Source organism: Mirounga angustirostris, unplaced genomic scaffold (assembly GCF_029215605.1).
Source record: "Mirounga angustirostris isolate CCGP_5_RB_7025 unplaced genomic scaffold, mMirAng1.0.hap1 SCAF_2, whole genome shotgun sequence".
Taxonomy (NCBI): Eukaryota; Metazoa; Chordata; class Mammalia; order Carnivora; family Phocidae; genus Mirounga; species Mirounga angustirostris.
Genome location: NW_026991710.1, coordinates 97830007 through 97851361, shown reverse-complemented (window position 1 = coordinate 97851361; position 21355 = coordinate 97830007). Strand labels below are relative to the sequence as shown.

General features: G+C 36.4%; 1 protein-coding gene across 1 annotated transcript in view; it reads left to right on the top strand.

The window, feature by feature from the left end:
- PRSS12 (serine protease 12) overlaps positions 1-21355 on the top strand; it is a 75465-nt gene that overhangs the window by 47067 nt on the left and 7043 nt on the right. The window contains exons 9-11 of the mRNA XM_045880525.3: positions 5544-5749; positions 8986-9064; positions 9782-9904. Of these exons, the coding sequence (XP_045736481.2) occupies positions 5544-5749; positions 8986-9064; positions 9782-9904 (408 nt within the window). The remainder of the gene's footprint in view (positions 1-5543; positions 5750-8985; positions 9065-9781; positions 9905-21355) is intronic.

The following is a 21355-nucleotide window of genomic DNA, read 5'->3' as shown; positions in this document are numbered from 1 at the left end:
AATAAAATCTTAAAAAAAAAAATACAGGAAAATGCTCTTCTTTGACCTTCAGAAATTTTATATAGTTCCTTTTTCTCCTTGAAATTGTATTTAAAATTTTCCTTCTTCACAGAATCCTAATGTTATTATGCTTTAAAAAAATGTGTATATATGGGTATATACATATATATGTAATATATATTATATATATATACACTTAAGTATGTGTGTGTATGTGTATGTGGGTGGACACACATGGAGAAAACAAGAGAGAAATTAATCCTTCTGACAGGTTCCTCTCTGGATTTTATGATTTCTAGTACACAACTGATTAAAGACAACAAAAACAGAAATTTGAGAAATAATTATTAAATATAGGAAATAAAAGCTGACTAAAGCTCCCATTTCTAACTTAGATTGATGGGCTGGGTTTATGGTGCTTGGTTAAAGGAGGCTTCTTGCTATCATATATTTTGAACTGTTCTTTTGTCCACTTGAGAGGCTTTTAAATCTTGGAGCAATGCATCGTGGTAGGATTTGGGATGAGTAAAAAATACGTCTTTCTTTTGTGTAGTAGGAGAAGGAAAATTCTGAAAGAGAAGTTGATTTTGATTTCAGCAAGACCAGTTTTAGGTGAGAATACACATGTAATTTGAGGATCTGAATACTGATTCCTTTAAAGCCCATATAGCCCCGAGAAAGTCATCCTCTACTCCCAGGAGCACTGAACACCCAGTTTAAAGACTAACTAATGTACTGTAGTCTATTGTCTCTTTGAAATTGTCTGCTATGAATTACTGCATGCCTATAGCCCAGTGGGAATTCTCTTCCCCTTTTTCTAAAGATGACACAGTCCTTAACTGTTAAAAAAAAAGTCCCAGGAAATTTTTTTAGACTCCACTATATTGTTGAGAGTGTCTTTATTTAATCATGTACTTTTATTAGTTTAAATGTTCTCTAATTTCTGTCGATGTATCTAAAATGGTACATTCTTTTAGTGTGTAAATTGATAAATTTCTAAGAAATCATCCTTTGTTTTATTTAATGAGTCTGATTTTGTTTTCTATGTTTACTTCTGCCTGTCATCTACTTCTATGGTATTTATCATGCTTTTTTGTCTGTTCTTTGTGTAACCTTCTGTTTTTTTATTTGCAAGCAACCCAATTTTCTATTGTCATTCTTTCTCTAGTGGTTGGACATTCAGCATTCTTATTGTTTTACTAGAAGTTGTCTTTAAATTTTTAGCAAACATACTGGCATATTTTCTTACCAATTTCAAAAATTATTATCTGTAAGTTTCCCTTGCTGAAAAATATCAAAACATTTAGCATACTATTTTTTACTTTTTACCTCCACTCATCCTCACTTCCCAAACTCATGGGAATCACCTGGGATTTTAACTTCAGAATGTTATTTTTTATTTTCTTTGAATTATGCCTATTTGAATTTCAAATTGCATTACATTACACATCCATATTATCAGCAATTATTGCTATTTTTAAAAATGATTACTAAAGGGGTGCCTGGGTGGCTCAGTTGGTTAGGCATCTACCTTGGGCTCAGGTCATGATCTCAGGGTCCTGGGATCCAGGCCCATGTCAGGCTCCCGGCTCACTGGGGAGCCTGCTTCTCACTCTCCCTGTGCCTCATCCCTTGCTCATGCTCTCTCTCTCAAATAAATAAATAAAATCTTTTAAAAAATGATTACTAAAATAAGTAATCTGTGGCAATTGTGACTCAGAAAAAGGAGAGAGAATACAAGTAAACATTGGAGGAAAGAAAAGGAATATGAGCACAGATACACAAAAATTAAAAAAATTGTAGAAGAGTACTGTGAATTACTTTTAGCTAATAAATTTGGAAATCTAGATGAAATGGACAATTATCTGGGAAACCACATTTTCAACAAAAATATAATTATGAAAATTGATAGAAAACCTTTCAAAAAGATTAATGATCATGGAAGAAATGATTGATTTTTTTGCTCAAGAGTTTTCACCAATCTTCAATTCAGATAAGTCCCAAGTTATATAAATTGTTTCAGAGTGAGAAAAAGATGAAGATCTTTTCATTCATTTAATGAGGCTAATATAAATTGATTTCAAGACTAGACAGTCTAAGTACACACACACACACACACACACACAGAAAACTATACCCCGTCTAATGAAGCTACATACAAAAATTTAAATAAAATATTAGCAAATTTAATTGAATGGTGTATTTAAACAAATTTAAACAAATGGGAGTCTATTGCAAGAATAAAAGAATGGTTCATAGTGAGATATTCAATTAATGTATTCCAGTGTGTCATCTATAAATGAAAATAAATATGATCAGTTAGTAATGGTGTAAAGTTATATTTTAAAAATCATCATTCCTTCCTTATATCTATTAGGAAGCTTAGAATACCTTAGCTTTATATCATAGTCATCAAATAGGAACAAAACAAGGGTCCTGCTATTACTGCATTGACTCGGTACTGTCTGAAGATCCAACTATCATTAAGCATTGAGCTATCAGTATTGAAAAGGAAGTCAGAATTGTTACATGGATAATAAGGTATTCCACCTCAATAACACAAGAGAATCAATGGGAAAGACACTAGAGCTAGTGTTGATTTATGTAATCATGTAAATATAAATATGTTTAAAAGGTAATAGCTCCTATAAGCTAGGTAAAAAATAAAAAGAAAAAAGTATTATTTAGGTGGTACAAAAACAAACAAACAAAAAAACCAAACAAAGAAATGACTAGGAATAATCACAAGAATTGAGACCTATGTGAAAAAAAGTAAATCTTTACTAAAGGTAGAAGAGCTAATAAATAAAACACCACAATGCTGAGTGGGAAGACAAAATAGAAATTAATCTATCCATTAAATGCTGGCCTCATAAAAATCTTTTATTTTTCTTGGTGTATTTGGGGGGGGTGGGGAGAGAGACTTGATTTCTGGGGTCATCTGAAATCACATCCCTGTGGTATTGGCACAGGAACAGGCAAGAAGTCAATGGCACTAACTGCACCAGGGGTTAGCAACCTTGGTTGTACAATTAAAATAACGCTGAGAGTTAAAAAAAAATATTACCCACGCCCAGCCCCATTCCTGTGGATTCTACTTTAATTGACGTTAGGTGGGTTCAGGTTTTGCTATATTTTAAAAGTTTCCAGAGGTAATTTAAATGTGCTGCCAAGGTTGGGGACCAGGAAATGGCTTATGTACATGTAATTATGATAAATAATTAAATTAAAAAGCCTTTCAAATCAGTAGGAAAGGTTATTAGGACAATAAACTTAGGGACAAAAATCAAGCTAGATCCTTTACTAACACTAAACGGAAAAAATTCCAGACAGAAAAATGATACACAAAATAAAACAGAAAAAACTCTGTTCTTTAAATAATCATATTTTAATTATATGTATTTGCTTTCCAAAGACTTGCCCTGTATTCGGCAATATATATCCAGAACCTTAAAAAAATGTTTATACCTGTTGAACAAAAATTCTACTTCTGGAAAGAAATCTAAGCTATCCACAAAGACTTGTATTTAACTGTATATCTATAATTGTAAAAAGCCTTGAATTTTAAAAGTAAATGTGCAGCAGTAGGGAAAAAAAAACTCTAATTTTTCTATGTTAAAGTTTTTCTTTTAAGGAGATTTTATTTATTTTGAGAGAGAGCGAGCGAGCACGCGAGCGTGCATGTGTGGGGCGGTGGGGGCTTATGCAGAGGCAGAGGGAGAGAGAATCTCAAGAAGACTCCATGATGAGTGCAGAGTCTGAGGCGGGGCTCGATCTCAGGACCCTGAGATCATGAACTGAAATCAAGAGTCAGGCACTTACTGGACTGAGCCACCCAGGAGCCCCTATGTTAAAGTTTGATGCAGAACTTCCTGAATAGGAATCATGTACGGCTTATTAAAAAAATAGATTGCTAAGTCCCGCTGGTGACACACTCAACTCAGAATCAACCCAAGTGGCCTTTTAAGTACTCTGAAATTTGAGATCCACTAATGCGTACAATGAATTTTTTTTAACTAGTAAAAATTATAGTTAGTATTTTCCCCATAAATATGTACAGGAAGGGAATATACCCAAATGCTAGCAGTGTGTTGTTGAGTAGAAAAAAGTATTTTTTATACTTTTATTTTGTAAATTTGATACAATAAGCATTTATTACTTCTATAATTAATACATAGGTTTCATATTAAAAAAGATTTACTCTAAGAGTACCATTAAGAGTCATCTGTTTGGGCACAGGGGTCTTCCATGACTGTAAAAATTTATAATGGGTTATATCTTATTTTTATTTGCAATTTATTTCAGAGTAGCAGTTACTAGTTAGCTGTACCAGTTTTGAAGTAAATGAGCTGCCAACCATAAGCATGTGAGGCCAGGTCTCATCACTGAAGGGAGTCATTCAAATGAATTTCTCAGAGAATTCATATCAATAAATGACTTTGCTAGAATTCCTGCATAAGTATAAGGAAATTATAATAACTTTATCTTAGTTAAGTAGAATATATTTTGATGTGAGAAATCTGGTCCAAATTGTCATTTTTAATGAGTCAGTTTCTTTTAATTTAAAACCTGTCTTTTGCCTGTTTTTCTCTTGGGTTGTTAGGTTTTTTTTAAAAAAAAATTTAATGAATTTTGAGAATTCTTTTTTTTTTTGTATGATAGTCCCCTCTATTGGATGTATTCACCAACAAATATATTTATAAGTATGTATTACAAATATATGCATCAACCTTTTATCTTTTACCTTTCCTTAGGGTGGTTTTTAGTGAAGTAGCGTTCTTAATTCTTATTGAGTTTATTAGTCCTTTAATTTTAAAGTATATCATCTATGTCTTGTTTAATAAGTCTTTCCCTAACTTGAGGTTATAAGGATAATTTCCCTGTAATTCAGAATTTAAAACTTTGCCATTAATTTATCAGGAATTGAGTTTTGAATATGGCTATTAGTTTGAAATACTTCATTAAAAAAGCTTTTGTATTTGGATATTTAAAAAGAAGTACTGTGTAATTAACAACAAACAACAACAGCAAACATACCAAAATAAGTCTTCCTTCTATTTGTGATCCTGGGTTTTGTCTTTCTCTGTTAAAAATTAGACTTTTTTTACTTCTAAAGTAGGCTTTGAAATTTTTAGCTCCCTAGGCTATTATTTAACCTCATAATTTTGTTGGCAGTTTTAACCAACTTTAAAAGAGTGTTATGCTCTATAAGAACACTTTGAGATGATTTTTTTCCTGCTTAAACTAGAGTTTAAGACTATCATGAATTTCTGACATGCAATTAAATGTAACTTTCTCAACAGAAGCTAAATGAGAGGCAAACTAACTGATGCAATAAGGAAGCTCTGGGGTAGGAAGGCAGAGAAAGTAGAGTTATTACCTCTTTTAAGCTTTTTTTTTTGACAGAGTCATGAAGTAAATATTTTTTAGCACACATAGATGCAAATTTTAATATTTAAGAGTTAATCGAATGAGACTGTCGTGATGTATTCAAATGTACGATCGTCTGGTTCTCCACATCCTCAAGAATGCTCTGTTCCCAGGGGCCCTGCCAGAGCAAGAACCATGGCTTATTTTGGGGAAGGAAAAGGACCCATCCACGTGGACAATGTGAAGTGCACAGGAAACGAGAGGTCCCTGGCTGACTGCATCAAACAAGATATTGGGAGACATAACTGTCGCCACAGTGAAGATGCAGGAGTCATTTGTGATTATTTTAGCAAGAAGGCAATAGGTAACAGTAACAAAGGTAAGTCATCTACTGGGGCCTATACAAGTCAAAGAGTAATTTTCACTTCATTAGTATAAGCAGTACTTTGATGACAAAAATCTCCTTCCATAAGACTCTATAATCTGCGTTCATGTTGAGAGGCAGTGGTTCCTGACAAACTTGACTGGATGGGGCTTACATGGGCAGCAGAGTTCAGGGACAGGAGTGGATTTACAGGATTTGGCATCATGCCATTTTGACATTCTCAGCCGTTTCTGTACCATTCTTTCTCTGGATGTAATAAAACTGTCAATCTTGTTGGTATCCTTGAAGACTTAGAATTGACATTTACTTCATAAAAAGAAAGAAAAAATGAATTTTTTTAAAGGGGGTGAGGGTGGGGAGAGGCAGAGGGAGAGAGAGAATCTCAAGCAGGCTCCATGCTCAGTGTGGAGACCAATGTCGGGCTCGATCCTAACCACCCTGAGATCATGACCTGAACCGAAATCAAGAGTGAGAGGCTTAACTGACTGCGCCACCCAGGCACTCCCCAAGAAATGAAAATTTAAAGATGAATCACAGAAAGGAACTTCCACTCTTACTAATATTTTAAACAACCAGGGTAAATTTAAAAGTAATTGCAAAAAGAAAATTATCTTTTGTAGAGTTTATTCTCTGAAATTTAAAAACATTAAGGAAAATGAGAAATAATCTTACAGTATAATACAGTAATAGATGTTTTATACTTAGAAAGGTCCTTGAAAGCTGAGAGTAACTTTAATGAAACAACTACTGTTTTAAGTGAATAAAAAAGTAGCTATTTTGTAGAAAACTATGGTTACATTTTATGAAAAGAAAAATCACCTCTTTATGTGTATTGAAAGTTCATAGTTTTGATGCACTGGACTTTCTGAAAATTAGGTGTCTATATTTGAGCATTCTCATTTGCTAACATCTTTTTTTTTTTAAGATTTTATTTGCAAGAGAGAGAATGAGAGACAGAGAGCATGAGAGGGGGGAGGGTCAGAGGGAGAAGCAGACTCCCCACTGAGCAGGGAGCCCGATGTGGGACTCGATCCCGGGACTCCAGGATCGTGACCTGAGCCGAAGGCAGTCGCTTAACCAACTGAGCCACCCAGGCGCCCCTGCTAACATCTTTTAATTGCTAAAGACAATGCAAAAATAAATTGGATGCTGTTAATATGATTCTTCACTGTCTGAGGAGCTTCCCAGCTTATCAAATCATATTATATATTTAATATTATTAAATAGTATACTTATATATAAGTATTAATTATACCTTAACTTTTAAATTCCCTTCAATAATTTAAACTATGGTTAAAAATTGAATATATAATTCTTTGTATTACGTCAAATTTCTGAAGCAGTAGAAAAACATAAAAATTCAGTAATTGTACAATGTTTTTACTATATTCCTATGTAAACCTACTTTAAAGTATGAAATACCATATTTATTTCATTATTTATACATTTGTTTTTATAAATTCCTAGAGTTGTAGCAACACGTACTTGATACCTTTCTATGGTTCCAATGCTACCATACCTCAAATAAAAAGATTCTGTCTTAGACCAGCTGGATTACTGAATCTGGCTTATTAACCTATTGATTTTGTATTGAAGTTCAAGACCTAGTGACTTCTTTTTGTTTTTCTTTTTTTTTAAGATTTTATTTATATACTGTAGAGAGACCACAAGTGGGGGAGGGAGAGGGACAAGCAGACTTGGCGCTGAGTGCGGAGCCCAATTTGGGTCAAAATCAAGAGTCCCCCGATGAACAAACTGACCCACCCACGCACCTCCCTAATGACTTCTATAAGGGGATTCAAACTCAAGCCATTGGTTATTGGTCATCTGATGGGATCCTTTTATAAATGAACTTCATTTTGCTTTCTAATTTTTTTTTTTTTTTGGAACAGTGGATTTTACAGCTTTAAATAGATTTTACATTTTTGCAACCTGGTGCCTTTCCCCAGGATGATGTAAACTTTCAGTTTTGCTTGCTCAATATTAATTGCATCATTCTTTATTTTGGTATTATATATATTGACTGACTCAGGGCATGTTTTTCTAATATCTTATAATTTGCTGTGTCATATAGAGGACTCATATCCTAAGAGATGAGAATTAAAGTTAGCATGCCTCTGAGATCATTTGGCAAATTAATGATCTTGGTATACACATTGTTGAACCTCTTTCTTTTTTTTTTTTTTTAAAGATTTTATTTATTTATTTGTGAGAGAGAGAATGAGAGAGAGCACATGAGAGGGGGGAGGGTCAGAGGGAGAAGCAGACTCCTTGCCGAGCAGGGAGCCTGATGCGGACTCGATCCAGGGACTCCGGGATCATGACCTGAGCCAAAGGCAGTCGCTTAACCAACTGAGCCACCCAGGCGCCCTCTTGAACCTCTTTCTGAAGAAATAACTAGTGCTGATTCCCTATTGAGCTCCCTTCTACCTGAATATAATGGGAGAATATTAGTGTTGACTAGATTTTCATGGTCTTGGTGCAATTCCCAGCCTTCTCTTCTTACACAGATAGAAAAACAGTATCTATCAATACTTTATATCATATACTTAACCAAGGAACCAAAATACTCCTATAGACATTCTCTTCCTTTCTAAAATTATTTTTGAAATAGTCATACTTTTATTTTCTTTTGTACACCACTTTTTCATATATTTTAATTTTTCTTTTTTTATGCTCTTGATCGAGTCTGTTATCTTGGGAAGTTTGACTGTATCCCCTTAAATACCTCTTAGACTGCTTAGTAAACCCTTTCCATAAATTACTATGCTATATGAGTAAATGTAAATGTGAATTTAGATCAGAATCCTATTCTGGGAATATGCTTTGCTCCTTTAAGTTACATTTTTGTAGACATGGCTTGGCAATGTTGTGTATGAAAAGCAAGTAATTTAGACCAGTATCGCCTTTGCAGTTCTCTTGCTTTAACATTCCTGGATCCAAAACAATCTCTGAAATCAGCAGAGGAGGAGATGTAGGTACCTACAGGATGATGTACTGGGCAGGGTCCAAGCTGAATATGGGAAACTTCCTCAAGTTCCTGATCTGCTTGTGAATTCTTGGTTAATTGAGGAGACTTTTAATTTTTATTATAAGAAAAAGTATCCTATAATTTGAGGAGAGAAACATTTTGGAATAGAGAAGGAAGCAGCAGGAGAATGTGTCACGTGTGTCTTTACCCCACTATGAGCAATATGGTAGTCTGATTAATAACCTCTTGTCTGCTTCAGAATCCCTCTCGTCTGTTTGTGGTTTGAGATTACTGCACCGTCGGCAGAAGCGGATCATTGGTGGGAAAAATTCTTTAAGGTAAAAGGTCTTTCAGAGGAGATTTTCCATATTACAGAATTATTTATATACATACAGTGTTACAAATTGGGGTTTTTCTACTATTATGTAAGGGATTTATTTTACTTATTTAATTTTCTAAATTAAATACAGATTACACGGAAAATTTCACATTGTTTTGACCTACCTTTACTTTATATAGACCATGTTCTTAGATCGCTACCTTCTGATTTATAAGATAGATACGTTGCTGAAAAGTTATGTGGCAGAAACTAATTTAACAGGAGGTCTGAAAAAATATATATAACTACACAATTCGTTTAATTTAGAATATATTTGTTTTGGACTAGACTCTTTTAATATAGTTTTTTTTATTTGTTGCATTTACTCATGGAAAATCAGCACTTTGCTTATTAAATACTTCTTTAGGCTGCCTAAGTGAGGTAGTGGGGAGAGAAAATACGCTTCAAACAATGAAGTATAAAGAAGACTCAACTTGATTCCACGAATGTCAGAGATAGGGGGGATGCATACAAATACCGATGAGCAAATCTTCAATGTGGCCTGCTCAGGGTTCTAGGAGCACCATTTTCAAAGTTGCAAGGGATTTTTACCTCCGAGGGTCCCTTTTACACTGCTTTTCTTGCACCTGCACGCCTTCCGAGTCATTGTTTTAAGGGATGCTTTTCTTTGCTTTTTCTACCGTATATGGACTGAAGTGGCTTACTTTCGTCCTAGGGGTGGTTGGCCTTGGCAAGTGTCCCTCCGGCTGAAGTCGTCCCATGGAGATGGCAGGCTCCTTTGTGGGGCCACGCTCCTGAGTAGCTGCTGGGTCCTTACAGCAGCACACTGCCTCAAGAGGTACGTGTCCCCCTTTCCAGACGGCTCAGCCGGGCTCTTACTTGCCAGTTCTTCCGATGCCCTCCTTCTCCGTAGTGTACTGGAAACCTGGGGTGACAGAGCCAGGCTACCAGTCTTCCTTCTGTGCCAACGGCACTGTGGAAGTGGGGCAGGTAAGGGCAGGAGCAAAGAGAGCCCTCAGGAAGCTCCTGCGGTACTAAAGCAAACTCTAGGGAGCAGAGAAGATGTGTTTGGGGAGGGGAGGCAGCTATGTTAGTGCTTCCCTCAAGAACATATCTGAAGAGGGCGCCTGGGTGGCTCAGTCCATTAAGCGTCTGCCTTCGGCTCAGGTCATGATCTCAGGGTCCTGGGAGTGAGCCCCGCATTGGGCTCCCTGCTCAGCGGAGCAGGGATCATGTTTCTCCCTCTCCCTTTGCTTGTGCTCTCTCTCTGTGTCAAATAAATAAATAAAATCTTTTTTTTTTAAAAAAGAACATATCTTGGGGGTGAAATCATATCCCAGTAGACCTAGAAGAGACCTCAGATTATCTTGTTATAAACACTAAGAATAGGGAGTGCAATTTTTATTGTTTTTGATCTTTTGGGTCTTCTTGGTGTTTTGTGCCTTTTGTGCGTTTTAAATTCCTCTGTTTGCACCTTCTAGAAAGTCAGGTTGCATCCTGATTATTTCCTCATGTCCCATTTTATCAGTCCAATTGAAGTCTTCCCAATTCAGAGGGGAGGCCATGCAGAGAAGATCAGTATGCCACAGTCACACTGCTCATGGGTGCAGTGCCTGCACTAGAACCTGGATCTCCTTTCTTCTTGTCCTGTGCTCTTTTGTGGGCCTGGCTCATGGCCATTTCCTCAGCGTGAACTTTAGTATTTCAAAATGTATACCAATCCTTGGCAAAATATTGATAATTAATGAAGCAAGGTGATGAGTACAGGAGTCTCTTGAAAGAGACCTTTTTCATACTTGAAAATGGTCATAATAAAGTCTTACGTAAAATGTGTAACATGTCACTGAGAAATTCTTTTTTTTTTTTTAAAGATTTTATTTATTTATTCATGAGAGACAGAGAGAGAGAGAGGCAGAGGGAGAAGCAGGCTCCCAAGGAGCAGGGAGCCCGATGCGGGACTCGATCCCAGGACCCTGGGATCATGACCTGAGCCGAAGGCAGACGCTTAACCATCTGAGCCACCCAGGCGCCCCTGAGAAATTCTAACAAGCAAAAATTTGTTTTATATTTTTCCTTATGTGATATCATAAGGCTTCACTGTGTATTTGTAATTTATCCATACAGATTTTGTTCACTTTATCTACCATGTGAATCTTAACTCCTGTTGTAAGATTACATCACAGCTTATTTATTCCCCTACTAATGGAGAGTTGGGTGGTTTCCATTCTCTCACTATGAAAAAACAATGCAGTAGTACATATCCATTCTGTGTTTCATTGGGTACATATATGTGGGAGCATTTTGCTAGAGTATGGCACATTTCAATTTCACTTGGCCCTACCAATTTCCTTTCTAAAGTAATTATATCCGTTTATATCTTGGCAAAGTGCAAGTCCCTCTTTACTCAAATTCCCACCTCAACTTGATACTATCAATAGTCTTAATTTTTGCCAGTCTTAGACTTTTTGGATTTCTTTTTAATTCCATTTCCCTGATTAGTGTCTTCCTCTTTCATGAATTCTTTGTTTATATCCTTTGCTTATTTTTCTGTTGGATTTTCTTTTTGTAATTGATTTAAAAAATTTGTTCTGTGTACATAGTCTATGTTGTTATGTGTTACAAATACTTTTCTCAATCAGGGGTATGTCCTGTTACTTGTTTAAGATCTTTTTCTTATAAAGATATTTTAATTTTAATATGTTTAAGGTGTGTCAATTTTTTAAGTTTGATAAAAATTTTTATATTTTATTTAAAAATACTTCCCTCGTCCTACATGATGAAGAAATTATCTTAGTTTTTCACTAAGAAAATTTACAATTTTGCCTGTCATGTTTAGGTTTTTAATCTGTTTACAGTTTTTTTTGTATGTATGGTATGAGAAAGGAACCTAACTTTATACTTTCATGGATAGTTAGTTTACCAGCACTTTTTACTGAACATTATATTCTTTATGCAATGATTTATCACAACTATGTTGTATGCCAAGTGCAGAGTCTGAGGTGTGGGGCTTGATCCCACGACCCTGAGATCATGACCTGAGCTGAAACCAAGAGTTAGACACTTAACCACTTAACTGACTGAGCCACCCAGGCACCCCAGGGCACCATTTTTAAAGTGTGGTCTTTCTACCACAATATTAGATACATTCAGCTTGTTAAAAATCCAGATTCCTGGGCCTCTATTCCAGATCTACTGAATCTTTGGAGCCAAGCCTCAGAAGTTGGCATTTTTGTCAAGCATCTCTGATGATTCTTATGAACACTAATGGTTAAGACCCACATAGGGACGCCTGGGTGGCTCAGTTGGTTAAGCGTCTGCCTTCAGCTCAGGTCATGATCCCAGGGTCCTGGGATCGAGTTCTGCATCGGGCTCCCTAGTCAGTGGGGAGTCTGCTTCTCCCTCTGCCTTCCGCTCCCCCTCCTTGTGCTTACAGATAAATGAATAAAATCTTAAAAAAAAAAAAAAAAAGACCCACTTGCCCGGTGGGTAAAATAGAGTATGATCTGGATGTTTGAAGAATGATGATGAGGAAGAATATATTGGAGTTGACAGGATACTTATCCATGTCCTATTTGACATATTAATCGCTGAGCTGAAAAAGACACCCGATGGTAAATTAATTATATTTTTGGATGCCAGGAGATTTGGGAGGGGACACATGTTGGAGATAGGATCCATGATGGCAAAAGATCTTGATATGCTGATTCTAACAAGCAATGTGGAATAGGGAGGAAGTCAAATGCTGACTTTAGTTCCAGGAAACTTGGCTTAAGTGTTGCACAAGTGAAAAGACCTTACGAGTTTTAGAGTCCTGCAACCTTCATACAAGTCAGTGATGTAATGCAGTTGCCCACAGAGTTAATCAGTTGTGGGCAGCACTGACAGAAAGGAGCAAGACAGCAGCGATGAGCCTTGCTACTCTGTGCTCAAGCTATTGTCAGAGGCAAAAGTATTGTCACTCTCAGAGAGAACTGTGCTCAGTTCTGGGTGCCACATCATGAAAAAAATGACATGGTACACCAAGGAAGGCAAACAGACAGGGGAGGTTTTGTGGAATTGGATTAGATTTGTTACCTGTTGCTTCAGGTACCACAGATGTTAATGGGAGAAAAGATAATTTTCTTTTTAACATAAAGAGTTGTTTATTTTTTATTTCTTTAACACTAGGACCATTCAAAGATGAATGGGCTGTATGTGGGAGGAAGAGTAAGTTCTGTTATGAAGTGTGTTCAAGCTTAGAGGTTGGATTCATGTACTGGTAGAGGCTGAAGGTGGATAATGCTAATGTTGAGAGCATAGTGGTGAAAAAACATGAGACATATTTGAACAGTGGCAGTTATTAGTTAAGATAGTGATCTGGAGTTCTGGTAGTAGACTTAACAGTAGAGAATCAGGAAAGGCCTGGAATGCCAGGATAGTGAATTTCTGTTTCATTCACTAGGTGGTGGGAAACCACTGAAGTTTTTGAGCCTTGAAATGTGATCTAAGAGTTTTAGGAGATGAGTCATTTGGAGATATACAGGATAAATCTGAGGAGGTAAAGCAAAATTATTAATCCAGGGGTCTCTGAATGAGCTTCAAATTATATGAAAAGTCTTTGCATACATGCTTCCGGAATGACTCAAATTGGTCCATGTTACCAAGTGATTAAGACTCACTATGGTTGGAACTAGGGGGAGACTGATTACAAGGCTATTATAATAGAGACATAAGGTAGAAAAGGAGGGAAAGAAGGTAGAGCTGCTGTGACTGAAATCAGTAGGACTTGGTACTGTGTAACAAAAGACTTGGATCTGGCCATTGAGACCAAGGTCACAGTTCTCCTCCAATTTTGACTGTTTAATTTGTGGAAATTATGGAAATTATTTAGCCTGTTGGAGCCTCAGTTTTCCCACCCGTAAAATGAAGGCAGTAACATTCCATGGTGAGGAACAAATGATCTGCTAAGCATCTGAAAGTATTTTATAAACTGTAAAATTCAAAACAAATATTGGCTATTATTATGTTGGGGTTCAAAAAAAGGGAATCAGAGATTATTATTATCAAAAGTAGGAAATTCAGGATGATTTTAATCCACTGACTACCGGAGAAGAAGAAGGTAGGAAATTACAGAAAACCTGGAGAAACCGGTCTTAGGGCTTAGAGTTTGGGCAAAATAACTCTGGAGGTTCAGTTTAGATTATCCTCCTCTTGATTAAGATACCTTGTCTTTCAGGTCTCTGTTAAAAGTTATAGACTTCAGGGTTCAAGGATTAAAGTTTTGAAGTAGGGAAATTACCCAAAAATTCTACTTGAGGTTGAAAACTTTAATCTGAATTTTGGGTTCCCTGGAAGGTCTTTTTCTTTTTCTTTTCTTTTCAGTACATGTTTGGGTTTGTTTGTTTACATGTCATTATTTCTGCCCCGGCATGCTCCTTCTAGATTCCTGCTTAAAGTCAGTAACCATCTCACTTCTGTTTATAAACTGAGTGTCTAGTATATTACTTGGCACAGAGGAGATATTCCTAAATGGTTGTTGCATGATGAAAGTGGGGGGGCTCAGTTGCCAGATAGTGGATCTATTTAAGAATGTTGGACTCTTTAGAGGATGGTGGTATTTTAAACCTAGATCAACAGATAATTCCTTCCATATGTCATTTCTGAATTTCTTCCCTTTATCTGCTCAGTATAAGATAAAGACAGTTGATTGAAAAGCAGAGGAGCAGATTATGATATGCAGCATTTTGATGTGCTGTAGATATAATGCAAGATTCTTTTAATGTGTGTAGGGAGATAATTGTTTTGCAAATGTCTTTTATATCCATCTGACTTGGCCTGTAACCTTTACCAGATTTCATAGACTTCCTTTTTTACAGTGCCTAAGGAGGCTACAGCTCACATCTTTATTGCAGTAAGCCTATTAAAAAGCTAAGGTCACTCACTAGTGATTCAGAATAAGCTCCCAATTTTGTTTTTTTCTGGGTTCAGGGACTTTGTGTTAAAGTAGCCCTCCTTTAATCATCAGAAACTCTGAAATTTGCAAAAATCAATTTCCTTTGGAATTACAGGGAGACTGCCCTGTAGAAGCAGGATCATCAGGTTCTGAGAGGTTATCTTCCTTATAGATTTCTTGGGAGTCTAATTTATTATTTTTTTAAAAGATATTATTTATTTGAGAGAGTAAAAGAGTGAGTGAGTGGGAAGGGGAGAGAGAATCTGAAGCAGACACCATGCTGAGTGCAGAGCCTGATGCAGGGCTTGATCCCAGGACTGTGAGATCATAACCTGAGCTGAAACCAAGAATTGGATGCTTAACCAGCTGAGCCACCCAGGTGTTCCTTGGGAGTCCAATTTAAGGTCTACTGGTCGTGGACCTAAATTTCATATTTTGAAATTAGCTCTCACTCCCTTTTTTTATTTATATCTCCACTGCTTTAACTACTGGACTTCTGTATGTGCTCTATAATGGTTTCTTGTTCATCAGGCCTTCCTTGGTGCCTAATTCTTGCAGTGATGATATAGGCCAGTGTTCTTGAACAGCTATTTGTGAATAAGGCATACAGTGCTATTACCATCTGTGTTATTTTATACTGTAGGATGACAGCTTTTTATGTTTATTTGTTTTGCCTTTATAGTCATTCTTTTATATAATCCTCATGTCAGAATAATCTAAGAATGATGGCCTGGGAGGTTGAGATCAGAATGCAGTTACTTCAGATCCACTATCCTGTCATATTCATTTTATATAGTCTCTTTACATGATGTATACTTTATTGTAAGGCTGACAGAGTTCCATCAAATTCTAATTTGTTTGTAACTTTCACATGTGCTGTGTCCCAAACACTTTTTTATGCCAACATAATTAGGGTAACTGAGGTAATTGGTGAATCACCATTTGTAGGCCTTCTATCTCATTTTTCACATTTTTCCTAGTGTTACTGCAATGCAGACTTTGGAGTGCAATATCCTGTTGGCGTTTTGAAGTGGAAACTTGGAATAAATCAAGTTTTTTGTAGTCCCTATAAACTTACATAATATAAATTATTTGCTTTTGGTATTTTCTACTCTAAACTGTATCATGAAATGACCCTCTCTCTATTGTGGTGCAGCAATATAATTGAGAGAAAAATTCATGAATATTACACTAACTCCTTTTAGTTGCTTATTCTGGTAACAAGCATCATTTTGGAAGAAAGAATGAATGCAAAACAAGATTCTTTCTGTAATTCTACTGCAAATTTGATTTGATCAAGAATATAGCTTTACCTGATTTTATCTTTTTGATTTTTTGCCTAGAAACACTTATAGCAGCTGGAAATTTTCAGAGATTGTTGCTCTGAAATCAGGAATGTCTAAATCTTTGTAATTAAAAAGATGAGCCACAGAGATAGTGGAGTCTCTTTTTATTTATTTTATTTATTTATTTTTAAAGATTTTATTTATTTATTTGACAGAGAAAGACACAGCGAGAGAGGGAACACAAGCAGGGGGAGTGGGAGAGGGAGAAGCAGACTCCCTGCCGAGCAGGCAGCCCGATGCGGGACTCGATCCAGGGACTCCAGGATCATGACCTGAGCCGAAGGCAGTCGCTTAACCAACTGAGCCACCCAGGCGCCCTGGAGTCTCTTTTTAAAAACACAAAGTGTCAGGTGCTTAGCATATGCTTCATCATAACCTAGTATCTAGTAGAGTTCATTAGGAACATGGTCTTTTAGTGCTATACATAATACCATCAATCATGCTAAAACCATTTCCTGAACACACACAACACACACACACAATATATATGTGCGTGTGTATACACACACACAAACATACACACATATGACAGTGCAAGGTTCTATGGAGAAGGTCACTTCTCTCTAAGCAACTGTAACCATTTACACAAACAACTTCAATCACTTTTTGAGTTTCATCCAGACAACACAAAAAAACAGATTCTAGTAGTAGCAGATGTGTAGAGGTTGATGTAAAAGACTTTCTGAAGATGTGAAATCTATGTAGGAAACATACATAAAGAATAAGGCCCTGCAATATGAATTAAATTTTATTTTTATTTATTTATTTATTTTTAAAGATTTTTACTTATTTATTTGACAGAGACACAGTGAGAGAGGGAACACAAGCAGGGGGAGTGGGAGAGGGAAAAGCAGGCTTCCCACCGAGCAGGGAGCCCGATGCGGGGCTTGATCCAGGACCCTGGGACCATGACCTGAGCCGAAGGCAGACACTTAACGACTGAGCTACCCAGGCACCCCAACTTTTATTTTTAATTTCAGTAATTTTTTGTTCTTAAACTCTAAATCTCAGAAAAATGGGGACATTGGATTTTACTAAACTGCTGTGTTTCAGATCCTTTCTTGCTCAAGCTTGTCTGGCAATTTCATCTAATTTTTATTTGAGGAGGAGTTGAAGGCATTTCAGCAAAGCAAACAACTGGATGGTGTGTCAGCCAAACCTAAAATGTTTGTTTTAGAAGCATTTTTGAATATAATAAAGTCTGTCAAAGTAACAGAAGCTCAACTAGAGTTTTTATGTTGGGAAAAATAAAAGATTCCTTGATATGTTTTCTTAACAAGTCTACAACTATAGTAAATGTTTTCAAAGTCCACAATCATATTGGGAACCTCAGCCAAAGTGTTATCCCTGAAGTATATAATCACACCCACTGAGAGAGGTGACAGTAGAAGACAAATATTTGGTTAGCTAACTAATCCAGTCTTGTGTTGGATGCTCTTCAAATTCCAAGCATGTGATTATTTCTAAGAATAATTGGAGTGAAAGGAGTGTGGGAATCACTGGTTAGGTTTAGCTGGCCCATTTCCTTAAATTAGGACAAGTTTAAAAGTATAGGTACTAATAGATTCATTTTGACAAGAATGATGCTTTTTCTCTTCTCAGGTAAATATTTTTGTTTTCAGTTTAATATCAACTGCTGATTGGTAAGCATACTAAATTTGGAGTATATTCAAAACTATTGGCTGAAATCTACTTGATTCGAGAACACAGTATATGCATGTAACATGTATGGGTTTTGCGTTTTGTTGATACCTTTATGTAATCTCGTATGATGCTCACTTCACCTGGTGAGAGAGTCCAGACATGCAGGGGTAGGAGTTACCACTGTGCCTTTAAGTCTTTGGTGTAGTGGTTCTCAAGCTGTGAATCTGACTGTGAATTTGAATCACCTATGGTCCTACATCAGCCCTATTAATATTCTCAGAGACTGTGTGACCTGGACATTTATATTTTTAAAAGTGGTACAGGTGATTCTGGTAAACAGCAAGCATTAACAAGAATATTAGATATTTGGGAGATTTTTTTTTTTTTTAAGATTTTATTTATTTATTTGAGACAGAGAGAATGAGAGACAGAGAGCATGAGAGGGAGGAGGGTCAGAGGGAGAAGCAGACTCCCTGCCGAGCAGGGAGCCCGATGCGGGACTCGATCCCGGGACTCCAGGATCATGACCTGAGTATTTGGGAGATTTTAAAAAATGTAATAGAGGGGTGCCTCAGTGGCTCAGTTGTTGAGTGTCTGACTCTTGATTTCAGCTCAGGTCATTAACTTGGGGTCGTGAGATCCAGCTCTGTGATGGGCTGTGCACTCTGCACAGGCCGCTTAAGATATTCTCATTCTCATTCGCTCTCTTTCTCTCATCCGCCCTTCCCCCGAATGTGTGCACTCTCTTGCCCTCCCTCTCAAAAAGTACTAGAAACTTTAGTGATGGTGTTCTAAGAACTGGTGAGAAGCTGACTCTGATTTAAGTTAGGGATGACAGTGTACATATGTAGATGTGGATGTCTTTGAGAACAAGTTGTTTAACACACATTGATTAAGACTTCTCTGTGCCAAGCACTTTGCCTAGTGCTGAGGAAACAAGAATGAGCATGGCACGGTCCTTACATTTACGGAGCCTTTAACTGGGAGGACCTGACATCTTAACTTAGTCTTAGAAACTGTTATGAACGCGAGGACAGTGCGACTGGGAGTGTTCGAAGACAGGATTGGCCAGTTTTCGGGCAGGGCAGGAAGAGCTTCCTGGGAGGTTTTTGACTTGAGACTTGAGTGATAAAACCAGTTTTTGCCATTTTGGGATGGCGGGGGTGATGACAGCACAAATAGTCTGAATAAAGACAGGTGTATGAGACACCTCTTCAAGCAACTAAAAGGACAGGGGCATGGAGAACAGGCTGGTATCAGATGGGCAAGGGCTATTCCTGGATTAATTTGCATATCAAGTAAGGCATTTTGAACTTTATTGTGTAGATAATGGAGACCCCTTGAAGGGTATACAGAAGAGTAGTTATATTGTCAGATAGAAACCTCACTCTGGCTGCAGTGTGAAGAAGGGACTGAAAAAGTTAAAATTCGAAGCAGCAAGGCTATCGGACAGACTATTGCAGAAGTCAGGCATGAGGTGACACATTAAGACAAGATTGCTCAAGACTTTAACACTGGGGTATTTTAAAACAAAATTTCCTTGTTGCAGTAATGTCTTGTTTCTTTGTTTACTGGCTGAAGACCCAATTTTCAGATAATGTAGAATGTATTTATATGGCTAGTTTAGATACAAGGATTATTTTAGCAAAGTATTGCAGCTCTCTTTCAAAGAGTGGAAAATATTGTTGCAATGACTTTTTTTTTAGGTCAACAGTAATGTAATTATCTGAAAGGATATAAAAAGTTCACATATGAAGGGAATGTCTCATAATTCGGGCTTAAAAATTATAAGCAATGTAAGAGACTGCATTACAGAGATAATAAGGGGTGCCTGAGTGGCTCAGTCTGTTAAGCGGCTGCCTTCAGCTTGGGTCATGGTCCCAGGGTCCTGGGACTCGGGCTCCCTGCTCAGCGGGAAGCCTGCCTCTCCCTCTCCCACTCTCCCTGCTTGTGTTCCCTCTCTCGCTGTCTCTCTGTCAAATAAATAAAAATCTTAAAAAAAAAAAGAGATATAGTAATAACAGGATGCCTAGTTTATGCCAAACTATTTCTCTAGAGCAGTGCTGTGTAGCAGAAATACAATGTGAGCCACAAATGTGACTTTAAGTTTTCTAGTAGCCACATTAAAAGATAAAAAAGCCAAACAGGTCGGGGGCACCTGGGTGGCTCAGTTGGTTGAGCATCTGACTCTTGATTATGGCTCAGGTCATGATCTTAGGGTCGTGAGATTGAGCCCCAAATCCAGCTCCATGCTCAGTGGGGAGTTTGGTTCAGAGACTCTCCCTCTCCTCCTGCTCATGCGCACTCTCTCTCTCTCTCAAATATTTAAATAAAAAAAAACCAAACAGGTTGAATTAATTTTAATTATATTTTATTTAACTTGGTATATCAAAAATATTATATAAATGTATATTTATATAATACAAATATATTTATATAAAATATAAATATAAAATATATTTTATAATATAAATATATATTATAAATATAAAATATAAATATATATTTATATAAAATTTGGGATATAAATATAAATATATTTATATATAAATATAAAATATAAAATTGGGATATATAAACATATATATCCCAATATATATATTATAAAATATAAATATAATTTATATATATAAAATATAAAATATTTATATTTTATAATATAATATATAAATATAAAAAATATATAAATATAGAATATAAATATATATTTATTTATATAATAAATATAATAATTGGGATTATTATATAAAATATAAATATAAAATTGGGAATATAAAATATAAAAATTGGGATACTTATTATCTATGAAGACAATATATTTAGTATTCTTTTTCATACTAAGTATTCAAAATACATTGTATATTTTATACTTTTAGCACATTTCAGTTCAGACTAACCACATTTCTAGTACTCCAATATCCACATGCAGCTACTGGCTACAGTACTTGACAGTGGAGCTCCAGATAATTTCTTCAACTCCATTCTAAAGATATATGAAACATTTCAGCAGCACTTTCAAGGATGTATTCGGCAATTTTTTTTATTTTTTTAAGATTTGAGAGAGAGAGAGCATACATGGGGAGAGCAAAGCAGGAGGGGCAGAGGGAGGGGGAGAGAGAATCTCACGCAGACTCCACCTTGATCGCGGAGTCCCACTCAGGCCTCAATCTCATGACCTTGAGATCACGACATGAGCCAAAACCAAGAGTCAGACAGAGGCTTAATCGACTGGGCCACCCAGGTGTCCCTTGGCAATTCTTCTTCTCAGAAAGGTGTTACATCACTTGAGGTTTTACTTCAAAACCTGAATACATTAATTAGGCCTACTGAATTTTTATAATATAGTATATCAGTGCACAGAAAGTAG